Source organism: Bombyx mandarina, chromosome 15 (genome assembly GCF_030267445.1).
Source record: "Bombyx mandarina strain Sakado chromosome 15, ASM3026744v2".
NCBI classification, from domain to species: domain Eukaryota; kingdom Metazoa; phylum Arthropoda; class Insecta; order Lepidoptera; family Bombycidae; genus Bombyx; species Bombyx mandarina.
In genome coordinates this window covers 13384037-13407623 of record NC_143221.1, presented here as the reverse complement: position 1 = coordinate 13407623, position 23587 = coordinate 13384037, and the positions used below count along the sequence as shown (strand labels likewise).

The 23587-nt window shown below is 36.7% G+C and overlaps 2 protein-coding genes across 3 annotated transcripts; one reads left to right on the top strand and one right to left on the bottom strand.

Annotated features, from left to right (window-relative positions):
* Window positions 1-1602: 1602 nt before the first annotated feature.
* On the bottom strand, window positions 1603-19803 carry LOC114248570 (circadian clock-controlled protein daywake). 2 transcript variants are annotated; one of them, XM_028181851.2, is made up of 5 exons: window positions 19623-19803; window positions 16504-16595; window positions 10379-10527; window positions 7165-7298; window positions 1603-3791 (listed from the first exon to the last, which is right to left on the bottom strand). In XM_028181851.2, exons 1-5 carry the CDS (start codon window positions 19681-19683, stop codon window positions 3493-3495), a joined length of 735 nt encoding a protein of 244 aa, XP_028037652.1. In that variant the 5' UTR covers window positions 19684-19803; the 3' UTR covers window positions 1603-3492. The 2 variants fall into 2 exon arrangements, with proteins under 2 accessions (XP_028037652.1, XP_089589603.1); XM_089733477.1 differs by lacking the exon at window positions 19623-19803 and adding an exon at window positions 17027-17045.
* On the top strand, window positions 13384-16681 carry LOC114248568 (uncharacterized). Its single transcript, XM_028181849.2, has 2 exons — window positions 13384-13514; window positions 14156-16681. The coding sequence occupies exons 1-2, from the start codon at window positions 13464-13466 to the stop codon at window positions 15737-15739; spliced, it is 1635 nt and encodes a 544-aa protein (XP_028037650.2). The 5' UTR covers window positions 13384-13463; the 3' UTR covers window positions 15740-16681.
* Window positions 19804-23587: the final 3784 nt, after the last annotated feature.

The window sequence follows — 23587 nt, the reverse complement described above, 5'->3', positions numbered from 1 at the left end:
TACGTTGTGTGATTCAGTGACTGTTGTACGTACTGGTTAAAGTTGGACAAGTGTTAAAGTGAATTGTCAAGTTAACATATTGTTGATTAAATCAGAAACCAAAGGTGACTTCGTTTTACTTGGTGTTCAACAAGATAATATCTACCCTCAAGCTTACATGTATTTATTTAAGTACGAGTATTTGTATCTATAAATATTATGTATGTTATATATACACATATGTTTAAGTAATATCACCTTAACACTACACCTACCAAGCTTCATCTCTACACTCCCCTAAGGTAGACTGTTAGAGAATGCCTATGGCATTAAGTCCGCCTTTATACTTTCTAGTATAAGAAGTTATAAATAAAAAATAATAAAAGAAACTTATGTTAAACATAAATACCGCGCCTTGCAAGGCCGTACGGGTAGGTACCACCGCCCTGCTTATTGCTGCCTTGAAGCAGTAACGTATTTCGGTTTGAAGGGCGGGGTAACCGCCTTACTATTAAACTAACACTTAGTAAAGGCGTGTCACATAGGGTGGCGCATTCCTACTAACCTAATGTCGTATGTTTACAAGTGAAATATTTCCCTCGCTTTTGCCAAGTGATAAGCATGATTAAAACCGTTTTTATATTGAATCCCGCCTTTACGGTTTTCGTGGCATATCCGATCCTGCAGACCGAATGGTAAACAGTCGACGTCTGTCAAAGCACGTTATTTCGGATCCTCCAGATCTACTGTCGGTGTTTTTAGGTACCACCAGAACCGGTCACCGTTCTCGTCGAACCCGTCGCTTGTGACGAAGGGCTCGACGAGCAAATTAACCCACAGGACACGATTCAGTCGATTAAGACTTAGAGAAAAAAGCAAGGCAGTGTGGAAAGTCAATTTCGATTTTACGCCTTCTATTTGGTTATTTTCAGTTTAAAATACAGTTGTCTCTTTCATGCTCCAGTCGGAAAGATTTAAAGGATGAGACAGCAATAACATTTTTAAAATCCTTTTTCTCACTCTGAATTCGCTTGTTCGTATCCCGTCCAAATAAGCTGTTATGTGTCTTATTATCGGAACCTATAGACATCACAACGTTAATGCCCTCATCTACTTTGAGGCATGAGGTCAGTCTCAATGGTGTTAAACGATGAAATCAAAACTATCACAAGTATATTTATCACCGGATTTATTTATTTACCAATATTTACAAGCTTACAATAAATTACGCTACTGGTCATTCCCTGTTATACATAATATGATACAAAATGATTAATTTACGAAATGTTAAATAATTTTGTTTCAATTATATGATTTAAGAGTATTTAATCTTAGGTTTAATAGTACAGAGTACAACGATTCACACTAAATTCAGGATAAACAATAATACGTTTGTCATTCTGCGGTTACAAATTAATATGACAAATTAACAATACTACTGATCGATCTCTTAAGGACTTATCAATGAAAATGGGGGAATAGTTACACTCCAATACGTCAGTTTCGTTCTACTTAATTCTCTTACTTGTGGCCTCTGTATTTAAGTCTTTTACGTTGACAGTTTGAAATGTACAATAAAAGGGCTTTTTGGCGGGAAGGCGAGGAGCGAAGTTGTGTGAATTCTTTTATTTTGTCTATTTGGTGGTATTTGAAGTTTAAATGTGTACTAACGATGGTTTATTAACTGTTTAGTATCTGTGATTATTTTAGTGAATAATCACCATTTTACTAAGATTATATTTCATTTCATGCCAATTGATTAATATTTCAAATTGATTAATATTTCAAATTAATCAACTTCAATTCGCTCCATATCATTTCCATAAAAAAGAATATACCAAAGATTAGGTTGTATGGTATAACACCTTTGCCTTTACAGTTGGAAAAAAAGAACTACTACTTAAAATTGACAGCTAACTTCAGAACACATACAATATCACTATAGGGCGTAAGTAAAGGTGTTTTAATTAAGAAAAACAAATCAAAATCCATCCAGATAGCTGTAAGCAGAAAACAACTTCTCTAAAACCCAAAAAAATAGCGCTAACATAGCAAGTGGCGGGATATGGAATGTAATGTAGCAGTTGTAAATGTAGTGAAATATGCAAAGTTGAATTCACTTCTTGCTACAGTAGCGCCATGCTAAGAAGTCGCTTTCGAGAGAAACTTTTTCATATACAGGGTGTAATTGTTACTTCTACTTGGCATAACAAAATCGGAACAGTTTTTTTTTGTTTAATTAGATCCTATAAATTCAAGTCTTTAGTTATAAAGGACAAAGCCATGTCTGCTATGAAACAATGAAGTGAAATGGAATGAAATTAATTAATTTGAATTAATAGTAATGGGGTATGGAATAAATTGTATCGGAATAAAATTGTTGGCAATTTACTGAGACTTCAACGGATTTTATAAAAGAACAGATCAACCGCAGCCGTAGATTACATTTCATTTCCCACACTTGGGCATTTGCACAGACATAAAGAGGTTAATAAACCACCTTTGTTACAGTTTTAATCCTGACGCAATCCAAAACAATTCATTTAACTAAACCACTCATATTCCCGTCAAAAAGACATCGAAACAGGTAAAATATAGCAAGGTTTATTTACACGGTGCTTATCTTCAGAAATACATTAATTACATTGATGTTTCGATTCTTTTTTGATTTGTTATTTAATTTACTTAATTAAAAAGGATTAAAGTACATTATAACAGAATTCAAAGTTGATTATATGAGTATTCCCAACTAAACCACGCAAAGTTAATCCGAATAAATTTTGGCAAGCGCGGTATACAAACAAATAATAATAAATTTCGTTAAACAGAGGCTATAAATAAATATATGTTTTCAAAATTAATATTTAAACGAAATACGTAAAAATATTGAAAAATTTCCAAGTTTAGCAAGTGTATAAGTGGGTTTTTAAGCTATTGCATAGCTTTTATCGCGGGCCTTGAGCGCGGCGACCAAATCATGAAATTCCGTAACGAAAAAAACCTAACACCCCTCACTCCGCCTACCATGTAGCTCGCGTTCAACACATTCACACGTTGCGCATGTGTAGTGTTTGTGAATAAGCGAGTGGCGTGACGTCATACTGCATGCGCATCATGAAAAGTCTGCCCATCTCTCTCTCGCGCGGTCTAGCATATGAGTGTGAAGGGGACAGTTAATATTTTGCTTTTATTCATGTTTAATATAGCGTGGTCTTGTTTTATTATTGTTTTAATAGTAATTATCATTGTCTAATTATAATTGCATAAGTTGATAAAAAATGCTATGCAATAGCTTTACCGCGGCAGTTCTCGAGTGCCACACGTTTGTTTTTTTTAAACCTATTCTTTTTATGTGTATGTTTTTTTAAGTAAGCTCAATGCTTACTAACCAATACCACTGGTAGAATATTATCTAGTCAAATGCACGTGCGAAAACATTCGAATCACAAAATTCTATTAACACCTTTTAGAAATAAAACATTAAAAATTAAGACAAATAATTATGATACACCGCTAAGGAAATAGTTCTTTGTAAGTGAATTTCGCGGTTATTTTGTTCGCCATTTCAGTGAAGAGCTCTCCGAGACTCCTTTCAAGGACCGGGCGGATTTCTTCGAGGAACACATTAGAGTTTTCATTGATCACCCTGTTTGTGGCCGGACCTAGTACCGGGTCGCCGTCAAAAAGGTTCGTAAGGTAAATGGAGGACTGTCCGACACGAAGTTTGACTTTGAATGGATCAAAACGAAGGTATTCTTCGTCGCCGCGCTTCTCTTTGTGCCCTCTCATAGTGACGTTGCATGCGTAATCTCCTGTAAAACAGAAATTTAATTTTAACCGTCCCATTTGTTCATGCCACATTATATCGATATATCGATATCTATATCGTGTAATAAAAATTAAACCCGCAAAATTATAATGAACGTAATTACTGGTGGTAGGACCTCTTGTGATTCCGCGCGGGTACGTACCACCGCCCTGCCTATTTCCGCCGTGAAGCAGTAATGCGTTTCAGTTTGAAGGGTAGGGCAGCCGTTGTGACTATACTGAGATCTCAGTACTTATATCTCAAAGTGGGTGGCGCATTTACGTTGTAGATGTCTATGGGCTCCAGTAACCACTTAACACCAGGTGGGCTGTGAGTTCGTCCACCCATCAAAGTAATAAAAAAAAACTACGATTATCATTATCGAAAATAAATGAGATTCTAACAATACCTATTCCATAGATATGGAACAGGTATTTTAATAGTGACTACCTATTCCATAAGTTCTTTACTTTTATGAAACTTCAAGACAAGCAAGGAATAACATTGTAACTCACATTTAGCTAAAACCGAGTTACAATGCTATTCCTTGCACCTAGCGGTTTTATCATATATTTTTTTAATGTATGAAGTTTATAACTATACTCTTCAGTAGAATCTTGTTAGACTTGATCTAAAACTATAATGTTTCTTAATCCTAACAACTATATAATATAATAAACAGTAAAGTTTGTCCTTTCTCCGAACACAGCGCTGCGTTGGAACGCATCTGACTCGTTCAATGTACAAGCAGTGATGTAACAACAAACTTCGTAACAGCCTGTTGATCTTGACACGAAAAATATATTATTGCAATTTCATTACGTTTTTCAACATATTACGTTGTTTGTTGATAAATAATCTATCTTTATATATAAAAATGAATTGCTGTTCGTTAGTCTCGCTAAAACTCGAGAACGACTGTACCGATTTGACTAATTTTGGTCTGGAATTATTTGTGGAAATCCAGAGGAGGTTTAAGAGGTAGATAAATATGAAAATGCTCGGAATTAAATAAAAATAACAATTTTGTTTTTCCTTTGATGTGTCGGACGGATTCGTTTTGTTTGTTTTAAGTTTATTTTATACAAAAATTTTGGGTCTTTTATTTATCGATTGAGGTACTACGAAGTCTGCCGGGTCAGCTAGTCTCTTGAAAATATGACTGTCTCTCAAAGCATTGGTTACCGTTCTCGTCGAAATCATCAAATAATAAATAAGTTCGTCGTGCAATCTAACCCATAGATGCAACCCATTGAGTTTCTCGCCAGATCTTTTCTGTGGGTCGCGATACCGATCCGGTGGTAGATGCAGCGAAGCACTGCTCTTGTTAGCAAATTCTCTCAGATTGAGTCCGTGAGCTCACCTAATAGTCCGCGCGTAGTCGGAATACCGACTTAGACTACCAACAATTATGTCCTCGTGGACAGATTATAGCCAATGATACCGCTTTAAACCAAAACTAGGTTACTATTCTATGACTTTTTACTAAATTCATAGAAGCTTATAAATGATTCCAAATTCCAAATATTTTAATAAAATTACACGCTTACAAAAGTAAAATAATAATTATTGTAAGCCAAATTTGTACGTAAACAGAGTTTATTATGAAATGGGTCATTGACCGCCTCTCGACCTCCAGAATATGCGAGCTATGAAAACGAAAATGTAATAATATGCCCAAACTATTCAGTATTTTTAACTATTTTTAGAGGTTCGCCTTTGATTTTGATTTAGCAGGTTTACGATCTTCTAAACCCTGCATAGTTTTAACATCTCGAACTGAATGAGAACGAATTGAAATGAGGAAAATTTTTAGGGAAGCCATTTAGATAGTCAACCACCTAAGTTTATTAGCAGTTTAGTTCAGTTGTCAATCGAAAGAGACCCTGGCTTCATTTTTAAGTTCAGTATATACGCTCCAGTTGAACTTATCACCGACACGTTCCATTACACGCATTATAACTAACTAGTGCATTTCGAGGAAAAGTTATGTTTAAGATCCTAATAATATAGTTCAAATTTCCATGATCGAAGTCAATCATACCTAGTCAGGTCATAAATACTGTCACATGTTTAATGTAAAATAATTGAAACAAGTTTATTCATTATGTAACCATTAATATACCAAAATGAACTTAACAAAACATAGATTCTTATGACACTAAAGTTTATTCAAAATGACCTCCGTGATTTTGAATACAGGCCTTCAATCTGCGCGGCCAGTCGTCTATCGCAGCACGAACGAGGTCCATGTCAATATCGGCGGCTGCCTTAATCAAGGATGTCTTGAGTGACTCCAAATTGGGATGAGGCTTTGAGCACGCCTTTTCCTCCAAGTTTTGCCATATCTTGTAATCTAACGGATTCAAATCTGGACTGGAGGCGGGCCAGTCTTCGTGCCGGATGAAGTCGATTTCACGCGCCGCCAGCCAGTCTTGTGTGCTCTTCGCTCTATGAGCTGGCGCCGAATCTTGTTGGAATACCCAGTGCCTGTTATTGAACATGGTATGAGAAACAGGTTCCACAAGGTTCGTCAGGACTGTATTTTGATACACAACTGCATTCGTTTTTACACCTTTCTCACAAAAATGTACCTCTGTTAAGCCCCAATAAGAAACTCCCAACCATACCATGAGCGAGGATGGAAAATGACCTCGTTGGACACACGGAATACGGTTGCTCGCTTCTTCACTACTGTGTGCGTACACCTTATCATTTTGTTTGTTGTAGCTCTCTTCTACGGTAAAAATTTTTTCATCCGAAAAAAGAATTTCCCGATTTTTTTTTCCCGCGTACCGCTTCAACAAAGCGCGGCATCTCTTCAGTCTCAGGTCCATTAGACGAGCATTCAAACGATGTCCTGTTTTTCGTCGATATGCCCGAAGCCTTAAGTCTTCATTTAACACCCTTTTTACCGTGGTTCTGCTTAACCCCATCTGAAGGGCCAACAGTTTCTGCTTACGTTTGGGATTTCTTTGAATTCGCGCCTTCACAGCTTTTATCACTGCTGGAGTCCTAACAGACCGAGGGCGACCACTTCTTGATCTGTCATCTACACTAGAGTCTTCATTGTATCGTTTGATGGTACGATAAATGAATCTTTTGGTTATATTCAAATTTTTCAGTATGTTAAAAATTTGAATTGGCGCGTAACCGCAACGATGCAACGCAATAACTGCAACACGGTCTTCTTTAAGCGTCCACTCCATATTTAAAAATGAGTAAAATTCTAAAAGTATACATTTTTATTTTCATGAACAATTCGAAATTCGAATTCAATAAACTTTTTTGTGGCCAGCATTCTAAAAGAAAAGTTTTTACTGTGTGACAAAACTTATGACCTGACTAGTTGGACTATTGACTATATGGATACTTACTAAACGTTCCTGTAATGTTACCCCGACCCTGCAGCCGCAGTAACAGCACCTGAATATCCATCTTGTATTTCCCGTTGAAGTCCAGCTTCGGTAGTAGCAATTTGAAATCAAAACGATTGTTATCTAAATCCGACCTGAAATACAAATAAAAACTTATATAAGGTACACAGATGATATGCATTAGCTATTAATTCACGAGCCAGCGCGGGGTGATTCTCGATCCGAGGCAAGGGTTTTTTTCCCTACCTAGCTGAGAGCCTTGAGAGGCTATTTCAGCGTAACCTTAACTAGTAGGGGCTCAAACCTGACGACGTTGCTAACGCGAACCCTAGTACGAGCCGTGCTTCGCAGAATCTACCACCGGATCGGAACGCGACCCACTGAGAAGATCCGGCGAGAAACTCAGTGGGCTGTGTCTGAGGGTTAATTTATTCGTCGAGCCCTTCGTCGCAAGCGACGGGTTCGACGAGAACGATGACCGGTGCTTGAGGTACCTAAAAGCACCGTTAGTGGGTCGGGAGGATCCGAAATGACGTATTTGGGGCGACGTCGACTGCTTTCCATTCTGTGAGGCAAGGGATTTGCTATGGATACGTGCATGAGTTACTCAACAGAGTTAAACGTACAACTTGTATAGGTTTTGAAAGTAATTTCATACGAGTCCGGTTATCGTTCTCGTCGAACTCGTCGCTTGCTTGACGAAGGGCCCGGCGAGTAAATCAACCCACAGACACAGCCCACGCAGTGGGTCGCGTTTCCGATCCAGTGGTAGATTCTGCGAAGCACTGCTCTTGCTAGGATTAGTGTTAGCAATTATGTCAGATTTGAGGCCCGTGAGCTCGTCTACTTATTAAGGTTACGCTGAAATGGTGTCTCAAGACCATCAGCATAGATAGGAAAAAAAGAAAAAAAAATCATACGATGTGTCTACGGCTTAAAAATATTTAGATGTAGAGACGTGTTTAGGCTCACCTAGTATTAAGCGTTTAACAGGCTAGTTATCTATAAATACCTACACATCTTAGAAATATAAGATAACTAGCTTTTGCCTGCGACTTTGTCCGCGTGGGGTAGTTACTTTGGCATAACGCAAAAATTTACCTGCGACTTAATTTACGTAGAAAGAAAAAAGAACCCGATTTTGAAACATTCTTTATTGGTGCTCCGTTTGTATTGGTCTTAGCCTGGTGTTATATAGCCTATAGCCTTCCTCAAAAAATGAGCTATCTGACACTGAAAGAATTTTTCAAATCGGACAGTAGTTCCTGAGATAGTACGTTCAAACAAACAAACTCTTCAGCTTTATAATATTAATAAGTAATAAATGAGTCGTCTATTATCAAAGGTGGCAATCTGTGCATTTGGACAAATTTTTTTTATTGATATGACAATACAGATTGATTTGAATATAATCGTCTCCTTCAAAGAATACGGTTCAAAACCTGCATTAAATAAAGGTTAATAGTTAACCTGTTATTTATCTAAGATGTCGTTCCGAAGAGTTTTGTGACTGCCAATGGAATACAAAGTCAATAATTCGTTTTTCTGATTTACCAATCATTGTCCAAAAGTCAGATTGCCGGCTTTGATAATAGTCGACTCAAGTATAGATTACAAATTCCTTCAAACTTTCCTCAAATTTCAAGCTGGCCACGGGTACTCAACGGCGAATACTCACACACATACACACAAACTGAAAATTGAGTTGTTATTTTTCATTGTTTATTCCCCTAATGGATGGACGAGCATACAAGTGGCACAGCCAAATCGTTTCCTAGCGCTGAATACTCTCCACAAACTTCGTTTGAACAAAGAATTTTTTTTACTGGTGGTAGGACCTCTTGTGAGTCCGCACGGGTAGTTACCACCACCCTGCCTATTTCTGCCGTCAAGCAGTAATACGTTTCGGTTTGAAGGGTGGGGTAGCCGTTGTAACTAATATATACAGAGACCTTAGAACTTATATCTCAAGGTGGGTGGCGCATTTACATTGTAGATGTTTATGGGCTCCAGTAACCACTTGACACCAAGTGGCCTGTGAGCTTGTCCACCTATCTAAGCAATATATAAAAAAAACATGTATAGCGCTCAGGCGGCACAAGTTCATTCCTAAATCGGATGGTACGTGACAAAAAAGTCTTTGGAAGCGCACTGGTGAATACAGTGGTTCTAAATAGTGTGGATGAACTCTGCACTGCTGGCGGGCGGTGCGATTGTACAAAAGAAGCTGATGAATTCATCTCAAGTGCTTACATAGTAATATATTGGATATCACATTCCAACTGTATTACTCAACGTATTCTTAACGGAAAATACAATTGTCTATTACTGATAACAAATCCATTGTCACATCTATCTTAATATCGTTCTTATTGTTTCCCGTTTTAATGGCTAATTTATTGACTCGGAGACGAACTAGATGTATTCAACACAAGACTTCCGCCGTGGACTTTATTTAACACTTCACTATAATTTTCGATTTGAACTATTCACAATTTTATACAATTTCACTTGTGATAGGACACATTGTGAGTTCGCACGAGTAAGTATATTTCTGCAGCGTAGAAGTCTTCTTTTTCTCTTATATGATTGAAGGATTACTGGTGACCCGGAGGCCTTTCAAGTTTGACCAGGATATGTGGGCGAGCACGGGCTCAGCCAGGAGGGGTGGGCTTTGCTAACAGCTACCCGAGTAGTCATGTCTTTGGGTATAAAGGGTGGGGATGATTGTTAAGCAATACAATTGAGACTGCAACCTCATCTAGCAAGAGTAATTAGATATTTATAGAGAAAAAGGCAGAAAGAGAGAGAGAAAGACGAAGACTGATAGAGAGAGAGAGAGCGAGAAAGAGAGAGAGATACAAAGAGTGTACATTATTGCACACCATAACACATATAATATTGAAAAAGGTCAAGAGCCAAGTATAATTGTAGGTACAATAGACGGTCATACTACTAAACGCGATCTCTTCCAGACGGCTCGTATTGTTTTTTACTTAGTTAAAAAGGAAAAGAGATTGATTATTTTCATTTTAGTATATCAAATTTAATGCGTTTCGTGCTTTTTTTTATTGCCCTTGTAGCCAGACGAGCATACAGCCCACCTGATGGTGAGTGGTTACCGTCGCCCATGGACTTCAGCAATACCAGGGGCAAAGACAAGCCACTGCCTACCGCTTACGGGGTGTAGTTGGCTTGGTAAGAAAATACTTACTTCAATTCCTCAATAACGAAGTTACTGGGTCCATTTACTTTCACGTCGTTGACGACAGCGGTAAGCTTGGCTCCCTGCGGACCTCTAGCCAACGCAATTTGTCCGAGACTCAAAGGTTCGATGCCTGGAACGTCCAACTCCGGAATTCCCTGAAAAAGTTACGAATTAAAATTTATCTGGTGGTAGGACCTCTATTGAGTCCAAACGGGTAGGTACCACCACCCTGCCTATTTTTGCCGTAAAGCAGTTATGCGTTTCGGTTTGAAGGGTGGGGTAGCCGCCGTAACTATACTGAGACCTTAGAACTCATAACTCAAGGTGGGTGGCGGCATTTACCTTGTAGATGTCTACCTGTATGGCTCCAGTTGCCACTTAACACCAGGTGAGCTGTGAGCTCGTCCACCCGACTATACAATGAATAAATAAAATATTTTTTATTATTTTCTTATTTTTGTTCGAACGCTCGATGGTTTTTTGATTATGAAAATTGTTTAAATACATTTTGAATGAAAACACAATAATTAATTATGAAAACCGCGATGTTTATTTATCATCACGGTACCTTGGTGGATAAAAAAGTGCAATCAATTTTATCGTTTAATTCATCTATATAGTATATATAAAAGAAAGTCGTGTTAGTTACACTATTTATAACTCAAGAACGGCTGAACTGATTTGGCTGAAAATTGGTGAGGAGGTAGCTTAAAAGGACGAAGGACATAGGATACTTTTTACAGGAGAAGGACATAGAATACTTTTTATCACGTTCCCGTGGGACGCGACATAAAACGTGGTATAACAAAACGCAACTGATATGGAATAACAAAACGCAACTGACAGCTAAACGTAATATATTCTATGGTTAATTATAGTAGAATTTTGAAGTTGACCGGTTGATGTGTTTGAAACAAAGCGTATGGCGGAACAAAGTTCGCCGGGTCCACTAGTTAAAAATAAAACTGACTAAAATTTACATTTGACGATGAAACGCTTTAAATCCATCCCAAAATAAATACCTACTCTTCTCTCTCAAGGTCGTTGCACTCAAAGTCGCAATGGACACGAAATTTCATGTGATTCGGCCAAGAATGACAGAACGTGCAAATCTAAATACATTCGAAGAACTCATACGAACTAAAACAGTTTTATCGAGAAACTCGCACATTCAAATCTTAATATATATTATTCTTCTGACCGTATGTATGTTAGAGAACTTCTAAACAGCTGGTCCGATTTATATGAATATTTGTGTGTGTTCATGTGAATTCGAGTAGGGTTTAGATTTACAATTTAGTCCACTAAAAATGCTTTTTAATAAGTAATTATTTTGTAAAAAAAATTGAATTCATGGGAATTTTCGGATTTGGGACAGGCAAAGTCTGTCGCGTCTGCTAGTATAACTATAGTTAATTGGAAAATTAAATCAAACTTATAGCGCATTTTGAAAAAACCTCGACTCGACTAGGACTTCTAGTGAGTCCGCACGGGTAGGTAGGTACTACCACCACCCTGCCTATTTCTGCCGTGAAGCAGTTATGCGTTTCGGTTTGAAGGGTGGGGCAGCCGTTGTAACTATCATGAGATCTATAGTGTAGTGTGATTTATTCTTGATCAGTTGACAATAGAACCATAATAATTTTCAAATTTATAATTTCAATTAATTATAATTATTCCAATTTCGACTACTGCGGGACCACTAGAAAGATTCAATAGAAGTGCATTCAACACTACTAGGTGCATTCCAAATGTAAAATTTCTTCATATTTAAGTGTAATTTCGCGTTACTCCTTAATTAATAGCTCAAGGATATGTGCCAAGTGCTTGTATTTTGCACAACTCTTTGGCGAATAGTTCACACGAGTATGTCCCTTCGCTTCTTGCGACATCGGATACTTAAATCTTGTTTAACTAAGCAATCTAATTCAATACTCAATTCGTAGGGTATATCGATAGAATATTTTTAGTTCAAATGATCCCTTCTAATCTATTGTCGTTTTTTATTAATTAAATAAACAGCAAACACTGTTTGAATTAGGATTGTTGTGTAAATAATATCAATATTAATAGTAGGCACGTACCGATTAATGTTTTGAAAACTAATTATAAGTTGATGCGTAGGAAAATCTCACTATCTCTTTTTCACAATCGACCAAAACGTTTTAAAGCAATATTTCAAGTTTCATTTATATTTTTTCTTTAGAATTAAAACCTACTGCTTATGGAATTTAAAAGGTTCCTGACTTAATGACTTCTGATCTTTTTTTTTCTTTTTTTTTATTGCTTAGATGGGTGGACGAGCTCACAGCCCACCTGGTGTTAAGTGGTTACTGGAGCCCATAGACATCTACAACGTAAATGCGCCACCCACCTTGAGATATAAGTTCGAAGGTCTCAAGTATAGTTACAACGGCTGCCTCACCCTTCAAACCGAAACGCATTACTGCTTCACGGCAGAAATAAGCAGGATGGTGGTACCTACCCGCGCGGACTCTCAAGAGGTCCTACCACGAGTAAATTTAAAAATGATACTCTTTTATTATGTAACAAAACAACAGAGAGGACAAGTAATTGTGTCGTTGTAAAACGAATACATCTATTAAAAATAAATTTAATACAGTAAACCGAGACAAGGAAACGATAATGTTATGAATCATTATTTATTATTAATACAATAAAAATATCATCACGACTAATTTACAAACGCATTTTCTGGACTATTCCACTATAAGATCAAAATCTTGGCCATTAAAAGATCGAAGTCGTCAAAAGATCAATGGCAATTGTTCTCGTAATATTTGATGTGTGCTAATTGTATGTTCGGGCCCTTATTCTCTGAATCTTTATCGTTAAGTAAACCAAACGGAAAATTATTATAAGTGTTTATTACATTTACGTTGTTCTTTATTTCCGTGGCTAACTTTCTTATCATTGACTCAAAATGATTCCTACGTGCCTCTGTGGGCTAATAATACTATAGGTAATGACTAAGGTCTATATAATGACGAACAAGTAAGCCATTGTATCATCGACTACACTTGATATATAAAAGCTGTAGCGTGATTTTTTTAGTTATTGTGTTGTAAAAATGGGGTGGTCTGGTCGATTAGTGCAACTGTTTCTCTTGTTCTTAATTCAGGTATGTTTAAACTTACAACGACTTGCTTTTTCTAAATAAATCCTTGGTTTTTATTACTATACTAGCTGACCCGGCAGACTTCGTAGTGCCTCAATCGATAAATAAAAGACCTAAACTTTTGTATAAAATAAACTTAAAACAAACAAAAGGAATCCGTCCGACGGGGGACTCATCAAAGGAAAAACAGAATTGTTATTTTTATTTAATTCCGATCATTTTCATATTTATCTACCTTTTAAACCTTCCCTGGACTTCCACAAATAATTCAAGACCAAAATTACCCAAATCGGTCCAGTCGTTCTCGTATTTTAGTGAGACTAACGAACAGCAATTCATAATATTTATCGTCCGATGAAAGGATATTTGGTTAAAGCGACATTTTTGCAACATTACAGAAGAGCCATTAAATTTAGAAAAAATACCGTAACAGAAACACTTCTTCAGCTATCAGAATGGGGTAAACTTAATTGAAGTTCAATTAAAAAAACCGAACTGTTGATGCTAATACTAAATAAAACGGACCTGTAATTATGAAAATAAATGTCGCATATTAAGCTTAAATTAAACCTTAAACCAAAGAACCTTTCATTCCTCGACGTATTACTGTATAATATAATATATATTTTATAATAAATTTTCAGATTCATATTCATGAATCGAGAACAATACAAAAACAGAACACGGTAATACGACTAAAAATTCCAATGCAATCAATGTTTGAACACGAATTCGATAATTTGATACCGTTGTCCAAAACCAATGACAAGGTGCCCGGAGCAGTGATGCTGTCTTTACCTTCCAAAAAAAAAATCATGATCGACTTGTCAGGGAAGAGAACTATGTGCCCAATACGGCCCAAACTACGTCGGACAATCAATATCATCATGAATTTGACCAGCGAACAGAATTCTAAAGCTAATCCTGATGGGAAAATATCAACAGATTCTAAGTCTGTTATAGAAAACGGTATAAACGGACCGAAGATAAACGATCAATCCGTTTCGAAATCTCCTAATTCCAATTCTGTTGTTGATGTTGCATTATTTATGGACGAGGCAAAAGCTAATGACCCTATCGTTTCTTCGGTAAAAACAGATACTAGTATCAATAATGAACCAGACACAGCTGAGAAGGGCCAAGATGCTGTAAATCCTTCACAGCATACTAATTCTGATCCATTGATATCTCCAACCGCGAGCGACGTGACCGATCTCAATGCCAACGGAGGAAAAAACGATGTATCAAAGCAAACGGATGCGTCAAAACAGGGCGATGCATCAAAACAACCTGATGGATTAGAAAAGGTTGATGCGTCAAAGGAGGGTGATGTCTCCAAACAGGCTGATTCGCCAAAACAGACTGATGCATCAAAACAGGCCGATGCATCAACACAACCTGATAGATTAGAAAAGGCTGATGCATCAAAGGAGGGTGATGTCTCCAAACAGGCTGATTCGTCAAAACAGACTGATGCATCAAAACAGGCCAATACATCAACACAACCTGATGGATTAGAAAAGGCAGATGCATCAAAAGAGGGTGATGTCTCCAAACAGGCTGATCCGTCTAAACAGGCCAATGCATCAACACAACCTGATGGATTAGAAAAGGCCGATGCGTCAAAAGGGGGTGATATCTCGAAACAGGCTGAACCATCAAACAAAGCTGATGCATCAAAGCAAACTGATGGATTAGAAAAGGCTGATACGTCAAAAGACGGTGTTGTCTCTGAACAGGCCGATCCGTCAAAACAGGTTGATTCATCAAAACAAATTGATGGATTAGAAAAGGCAGATGCGTCAAAAGAGGGTGATATCTCGAAACAGGCTGAACCGTCAAACCAAGCTGATGCATCAAAACAGCCTGATGCATCGAAACAGGCAGCTTCAGAAAACCCCGGCGCACCAAAAGATTCCACTATTTCATCCAGTGAAAAACCTAATGAATCAGCTTCAATAGTCAGTCCTGCAAATACGCCGGAGAATCCTCCAGTAGCCCAATCTACTCCGGATGCGTCTGGTTCTCCTACGAATTCAAACCCTGACTCTGGCTCTTCTCCAGCACCTGAAACACCAAAATCTCCGAATGGTTCGAACGAGGCCACTGCAGACGCCGAAGCATCAGGTCTTGCGGTAAACGGCAAAACAAACAACGGAGGAGATTCCATAAACTTGACTCAGGCAACAGCAAACAGTGACGTTTCTACGAGTAATACTACCACCTAACGAGGTTTTAAAAAAATCGCCTGAATTTTAAGGTCCCATTTTTAAAACAATTTTTCTTTTGACTTCTAAGTATTTTTAGAGAATATACATAAAAATTTTATAAAAGGGTGTTGTATTGGAAGTGCTCCCGAAGCTAAAAGTGTAATTTTGCCTACCTATCTATCGATCACTATCCTATCGCTAGCATCGAGGTGCTGTTCTTTAGCATGACTGGTGAGTTAGCACACGAGACTCAACCCGAAAAATTTGCCCTAGCAAGAGCAATGCTTTGTTGTATCTACCACCAGATAGGAATCGCGATTCACTGAGAAGATCCGACGAGAAACTCGGTGAATTAGGTTAGGTTAGCTGGATATTGAGAAAATATTAGTTTACTAAAGATTACATAAAAATAAATACTTCTTATTTTGATCTAATAATTATTGGTGAGCCCACGAAGGCAGTTTCCCTCCGCATTACTTCAAGACAGTAAATTTGACTCGTCATTTTGGTCAATATTGTATTATATTGCATTCAATTTAAGGAGCCTTATGCAAAATATAAAATTTCGAATTAATAGTCACAAGGCGTGAATCCGCACGGGTAGGTACCACCACCCTGCCTATTTCTGCCGTGAAACAATAATGCGTTTCAGTTTAAAGGATACGGCAGCCGTTGTGCTGTAGACACTGAACTCATATCTCAAGGAGGCGGCATTTACGTTGTAGATGTCAACCCAACTAAGCAATTAGAAAAATTGAATAACAAATATATCTGAAACTTACGTCTATCATCTTTGGACGTAGCTCTTCGACCGAATTCATAATGCACTTGTCAACATTCGGATCATTTCGCTGGCACACCTTGATGTATGGCGCTGAAATAATGACATGGTTACCATTGTTAAATAAAATATTAAAACAAATTAAATACGTTCTAATTTGCAACTAAAAAATAATAAAACATAATTCAAGAAAGCCACATAAAAACGTCTTTATTAAAGTTCGCACTAACTACGGATAGAAAATTACCAAACGCCTTAAGAGTATACAAACAGATTACATTTTTAATTTAAAGCAAAAAAAAATTTTGGCTACTAGCAAATACTCTAGATATAGAACAAGGTGTATTTTTAAATAGAATTTAATTGTATCTCACTATCAGTGTGCTTTGTGTTCTTACGACAAATAAAAATAATATTTGTGTTATTGTATTGGATGAATAAAGGTTGAAAAATATCGTTGATATCTTATTGTGTTCAGTCTAAGATTTAAATGTGTATTAATACCGCCACTTCTTCTGACTTACCATCACGTCATTACGAATGACGTCATTTGGGGCAATAGTAAGTAATACGATAAAATATAAATAGTTCTAGCAGTGATAAGTATCCAAACAGAAAAAAACAGCAGTTAAAATAAACAGGTATATTGCGTACAAGTGATTTTTCACGCAATACCGCTTGCAACGTTCTCGTGGCAAATAGTCTAAGAAAAATATATTAAGAGCCTCTGACCTAGTCGTTACTGACCCTGACATGAGTCTGATATTGATTTGCAATTTGGACTTGATGTTCTTTTAAAAAATTCACATTTGGATTCTAAATGACGTCATTCTCATTTCGAATGATTACATTAGTGTTAAAAATAAAACAAAAGAAATACTCAACTTAGAGCCATAGTGAAGCATTTTACTTTAACTTTTTTTACTGGTGGTAGGACCTCTTGTGAGTCCGCGTGGGTAGGTACCACCGCCCTGCCTATTTCTGCCGTGAAGCAGTAATGCGTTTCGGTTTGAAGGGTGGGGCAGCCGTTGTAACTATACTGAGACCTTAGAACTTATATCTCAAGGTGGATGGCGCATTTATGTTGTAGATGTCCATGGACTCCAGTAACCACTTAACACCAGGTGGGCTGTGAGTTCGTCCATCCATCTAAGCAATAAAAAAAAAACATGATTTTTGTTAAGCGAAAAATTCTTTGCTAGACAAAATATTTGTGTACCTTCAGGGCAGTACGTAACTTACTAAAAATCCATTTTCGTATCGGATACATTTCTGAAGTAATGGCAACTTCAGAAATGCAAATTTCAGAATTGCAGAAACGGAAAATGGTTAGGACTGAAATGGCTGCTAACAATAATGAAAACTACGTTAGTAAGCATCGTAATATCCTGTCATTTAATATGCATAGGAACAGTCAAAGTAAAATCTAAAGAAACGTGTCGTGCATCTGAACTCGGATATCTAAGGCAGTGGTTCACTTTTTCACCTCACGATGTCAAAAGTACATAATTAAAAAAAGAACTGTGAATTTTTTCACCACTAGGATATTGTATTTCTTACAAATCCACATTTAAATTAGTTGTCTATGTTTTGGGATCAAATTATACAAGCTTAGTCCGCAGTCATTGTTTGTGCTATAATATTAGCACAATATTACGGACATTGAACTAACAGACGAATCAAATTAATGGAAAGGAAATTATTAAATGTTTCAATGTTTTCGTTAGAAGCCTTGACACAATTGTAGATACGTACTTGATTTCTTTTCAAGATTTTATAGATTTTCCGCGGCTTTTCGTGTTTACTAATTTTTGATTTTATGTCCTCGTAATCTTGTAAATAAACTGTTCACGGAATGATCGAATCTCGACCATAATCACTGTCACTTCAAGACTTAAAATTAAGTATAATATTATGTAACATATATTTTCTTCTTTTTTGGTTTTTTCACTTTGTTTTTTAGAGTTTGGGAAAAAAGATGTTTCCAGATTTATATATTGACTAGCGACCCGCCCTCGCTTCGCTTCGGAAACATTAAAACACACATGAAACCAAAAAAATAAAATAAAATAAAAATTAAAAAAAGTAACCTATGTTCATCCGGGACAATGTCGGCTTCTAATGGAAAAAGAATTTTTCAAATCGGTCCAGTAGTTTCGGAGCCTATTCGAAACAAACAAACAAACAAATCTTTCCTCTTTATAATATTAGTATAGATAACACTTGTACTCGATAAAGCTATCTAAATATATCTAAAATACAATAAAACGAGAAAATCTGTTGAAAAACGGAAGAGAAAACGTTGAACGTTCAATGAATGAAATATTGGAGGCAATTTTGAACTTTATATTTCGTTTGAAATTACAAATGGCGGCCATTGAAAAAAAAACATAATATTTAATTACAAAATTAGTGCTGATAACGTACCGTCGAATAAGCGTAACACAAAATCGTATGGATAAATTTAGCTTCTTTATAATGGTGGTATCTGTAGGTATAAGCTTTTGCAAAAAAAAAAAAAAACAAATACTCGACAGTTTTCATGACAAAGTGTTCTAAAAAAGTGTATTAAGCGTATACGTCGTATTCGGTATAGCGTCAAAAATAATGAAAATAATATGATGAATGCTGTTTCGCGCCTATTTATTAACTTTTATATTCACTATCAACATCATCTGATCTTTTAGCTATAAAGCGATATATGTATTAGTCTAACATGTATACGAGCTTCTTATTACAAACTATCAAATTAGATTGAACATAACATTCATATAGTCAATCGTAGTAGTTGTGAAACCGATTCTGCAAATATGATGAAACTAAAATTCAAATATTTCTCAACCTGCTGATTCGAGATTCAAACCGTTTTCGCGTTTGTTGACCTCGGTGGATTTTCTGTACAAATACATAAAAATAAAAGGTGAAAATGAAATTTTATTCTAGTACTCTTGTACTAATTTTGAAATAACATTTTGATTGATCGACTTTTTTAAATCGATACCAAAAAAAATTCGAAATTTGAAATTTAATGTCAACATTACCATAAATATAACAAAACACAGAATATTAATTAAAAAATCACAGTAAAAAATTCTATTTATACTTAGTTTTAGTACTTACGAATGTCTGCGGTAATACAGTGCAGCACTAGTAGCAACACGGTAGCTAGCAACATTTCCATGCTTATTTCACAATATCGTTTCGCAAATGTGTGGTAAACGATTGATACGCTGTGGTATCGGCCAGCCGGGGCGCTGAGCGAACCGGCACTGAGCCGCCTCAGACGATCATCCACCACCACTCCCACAGCTCTTAAAAACACACGTGAATGTCCATCAGCCCTATTCTGGACTCGTACAAACTCAGCTGCTTCTAATAATTAAAAAATTTGAAATCGCGCCATATCTATACTTCTATACTAATATTATAAAGAGAAAAGATTTGTTTGTTTGTTTGTATTGAATAGGCTCCGAAACTACTGAACCGATTTAAAAAAATCTTTCACTGTTGGCAAGCTACGCTATCCCCGGGTGACATAGGCTATATTTATTATATTTTAAAAAAAATTAGGGATCCTTACTGAAACTCCAGTAATGTAACCCAATGTGTAACAAAATTCCCTAAAATTCTTTACATCGCGTACGCTACTTCCCAAGCGAAGTCGGGGCGGTCCGCTAGTACGTTATAAACAAACTTAATTTGGACATTAGCATGCTATACTCCAAAACCAAACATCATAATGGTTACCGAATAGATATTAAATAAATTCGTGCGTCATAGCGTCACCAAAAAAAAAACACAATACTATTAATAAATTTGTTGATTAACTGAACCTAGAATATGGATATTATATTATACTTATCATGTTACAAATATACTCTTTTTGCATTAGAATCATTCTAAGCTTTGAGTAATAATTCAAAAACAACCCTTTAAAAACATCTTTAAAAATATTAGAGAAGATTCACCTTCGGTCAATAATACTACAGATTCACACATTAATCGTATGAAAATAGCATAGTTGTCTACTACGTTTTGATAAAACTTTGCATCTAATTACGAGATAGACTGAACAATGACACAAAAAAATTGTATTGGACAATACAGTATGTAATGTATTTTATAGTAATTAATCTATGCTCCAAATATTATATAACTTTATAAAGCTATTCAGACGATGACAAATTAAAAAGCCCACGAGAAACCTTAATGACAGATGTCGAAAATGTGTTTTTAATACGCTTTACATCTTTTGAAATACTATGGAATAGAAAGGCGAATGGCTTTCGAAATTTTAAAACTAGATTGTCGAAGACAGTCTTAAAAAAAACTATGTTGTTACATGGTTTACCAGAATGTTGTTATGCTGAATAGGCCCACGTAGTCTAAAAGTAGGGGTCACTAGCCACTGAGCTTTCAAATTACACTTACATCCAAAAGAACGTAAGTGAAGTTTGAAAGAGACAGCAAAACTGAGCAAAAATAATTAGTAAATCCTTGAGAATAATGCTCAGTGATTTAAGATCCGGCGATTGCAAAATCTAGCCTCTGGACACGTGAGCGCAGTCCGTCCTGGATGCACACGTTGTTAATAATTTAAGCATTCACCTCTTACTCACGGCGATTAACTTGTATACTAAATAATTAATAATATTCTCTTAACGTCTTACTTAGCAGGCTATTTGTATGGGTACCAGTTCACACACTGCTTGTGTATTCTGTTACCGTTTAGATTTTTCGCCGACAAATTATGTGGTTATGCTATTTGGGTCGTAGCGTAGATAAGCACCCTAAAACATAGACCAAGGATTTGTTGAATATTGACGGTTTTTGTTTTGGAAGGAAAGATTAATAGTGGCCTTGAACCTTTCCAGTTTCACCAGGGCAGGTAATTGTCGGAATCCGCTGGATAGAGACAGCTTAGAACCGACCCTTGTAGTAAGCCTTACGTCCTACGATCTACATACATCTAACAGTTGGGATTTGTGAGCTAATAGTTCATTAATGTCCACAGAAGCCATGATTTAATGTACCCCATTTCCTCTTGTTACGATTTGAAAGGATAATTCAAAACTATTCATCTAAATCAAACAAAAACGGACCAGAACTCGAAATATAGATTGATAAGCTTTTTACTATTACATATTAAATTTTATTGGCAGCGACATGCACGCTGCGATATGAATCGGTTATTGCGAAAGTTTTCGAACATGCGAATGCCACCCAAAAAGGTAATAAGACAAATCGTTTAATGATTTAAAAACATTTACAATTCACGTTAGTCTTACTGAGTCTTACATTTTACTGGTAATCAGGCTTATTGACAGAAAACCCTGGTGAATATAAACCAACCTATTTCGTGGCCGAAATATTTGTGCGGCCCAATCCAAAGGAAAAATCTATTACAATACTATGGAAACTTCTCATGCCTCAAATGCAATAAGAATATTATGCAGGCTCAGATATTATTGAGGAATTGCCATACGTAACTTTGGCAGTTTTGAGATCAGTAGAGATAGAAAACTTTATTTTAACTGTTTTCACTATATCAATTTTTCATTAAGTACTGTTGCAAGAATCATATTTAAAGGCAAATTTTAAAATAATTAGAGACATAAATGTCCTATCTATCTAATTCCTAATTAGATATAAATTTTGTAGCTCAAAAAATCTGTTGTTGTTTACAACTTCAACATAATTTTCCCCACTGAGTTTCTCGCCGAATCTTCTCAGTGGCTCGCGATTGCGATAGGGTGGCAGGTAGATTCTGCGAAGCACTGCTCTTGCTAGGGCTAGACCTGATTGTAAAAAACGTGGATACAGTACCCGGCGATAAATTTTAATATTACTCGACAACCTTTGGAAAGAGACAATCGGCTATTTTCGGATTCGTAGAGCGTTATCTCTGTCGCACACTACCAATACTGGAGGTCGATGTGCAATCTTTACCGCCGGGTACTGTACACTGATTTCCGCGAGACAATGTTACTGAAAAAGAAACTTCGACTATTCACTATTGTAACGAAATAGAGCGTAACATTATAGTACTATAATTCTTAATAAAATAACAACGGAACATAAATTGATATCAACTGTAAGTCGCAACACGCGTCTAGCATTAGCATAAAACTTATTTTAGCAATATAAAAAGCACTAAGCGCAACAAACACTACGTAATTTACATATTTTGTGTTTTACGATTTAAGCTAAAACAAACCTTTTTTTTTGTTGCTTAGATGGGTGGACGAGCTCACAGCCCACCTGGTGTTAAGTGGTTACTGGAGCCCATAGACATCCACAACGTAAATGCGCCACCCACCTTGAGATATAAGTTTTAGGGTCTCAAGTATAATTACAACGGCTGCCCCACCCTTCAACCCGAAACGCATTACTGCTTCACGGCAGAAATAGGCAGGGTGGCGGTACCCACCCGCGCGGACTCACAAGAGGTCCTACCAGCAGTAATTACGCAAATTATAATTTTGCGGGTTTCATTTTTATTACACGAAGTTATTCCTTCACCGTGGAAGTCAATCGTGAATATTTGTTGAGTACGTATTTCATTAGAAAAATTGGTACCGCCTGAGATTCGAACACCGGTGCATCGCTCAACACGAATGCACCGGACGTCATCTGTTAGGCCACAACGACTCACACACTCCGCACACGGGGACGACGCGGCCTCGCCCACGGGTCCAATATCTGCTCAATACCTGCCGTAAGTAATCTTCTGCAAATACACTACTATAAATTTATTTTAAAAAAATCATAGAAAATATAATGAAGCAATCCGAACCGGGTTCGGTCAAGGCGAACAGCACTTGACATAATAATATGATCGCCGGTATTGGCAATAGAGTCGGTGACGCGGTGTTCATTTGCGAAATTACTAAGCGTAGAAGATGGATTCGCATATAATATAAATTCAACTACAGATCGTCTTTTCGCATTAAAAGTGTACAATTTCCAAAAATATTGAGTTAACATGCGGTATCATTTGGTATCTCACCAGTATTTTTCTTATAAATACTGTCAAAAGAGCGTAGTTTTTTTTTTGTTTTGTTTACCTATGTTTTGACTACTAT

Excerpts from the sequence above, each read along its gene's own strand:
- LOC114248568 (XM_028181849.2), top strand. The coding sequence starts at position 13,464 with ATGGGGTGGTCTGGTCGATTAGTGCAACTGTTTCTCTTGTTCTTAATT. Across the intron at positions 13,515-14,155 it reads TTCTCTTGTTCTTAATTCAG|ATTCATATTCATGAATCGAG; the intron begins GTATGTTTAAAC and ends ATAAATTTTCAG.
- LOC114248570 (XM_028181851.2), bottom strand. The coding sequence starts at position 19,683 with ATGGAAATGTTGCTAGCTACCGTGTTGCTACTAGTGCTGCACTGTATT. Across the intron at positions 10,528-16,503 it reads TACGTCCAAAGATGATAGAC|GGAATTCCGGAGTTGGACGT; the intron begins GTAAGTTTCAGA and ends TAACTTTTTCAG. Across the intron at positions 3,792-7,164 it reads TAACATTACAGGAACGTTTA|GAGATTACGCATGCAACGTC; the intron begins GTAAGTATCCAT and ends TCTGTTTTACAG.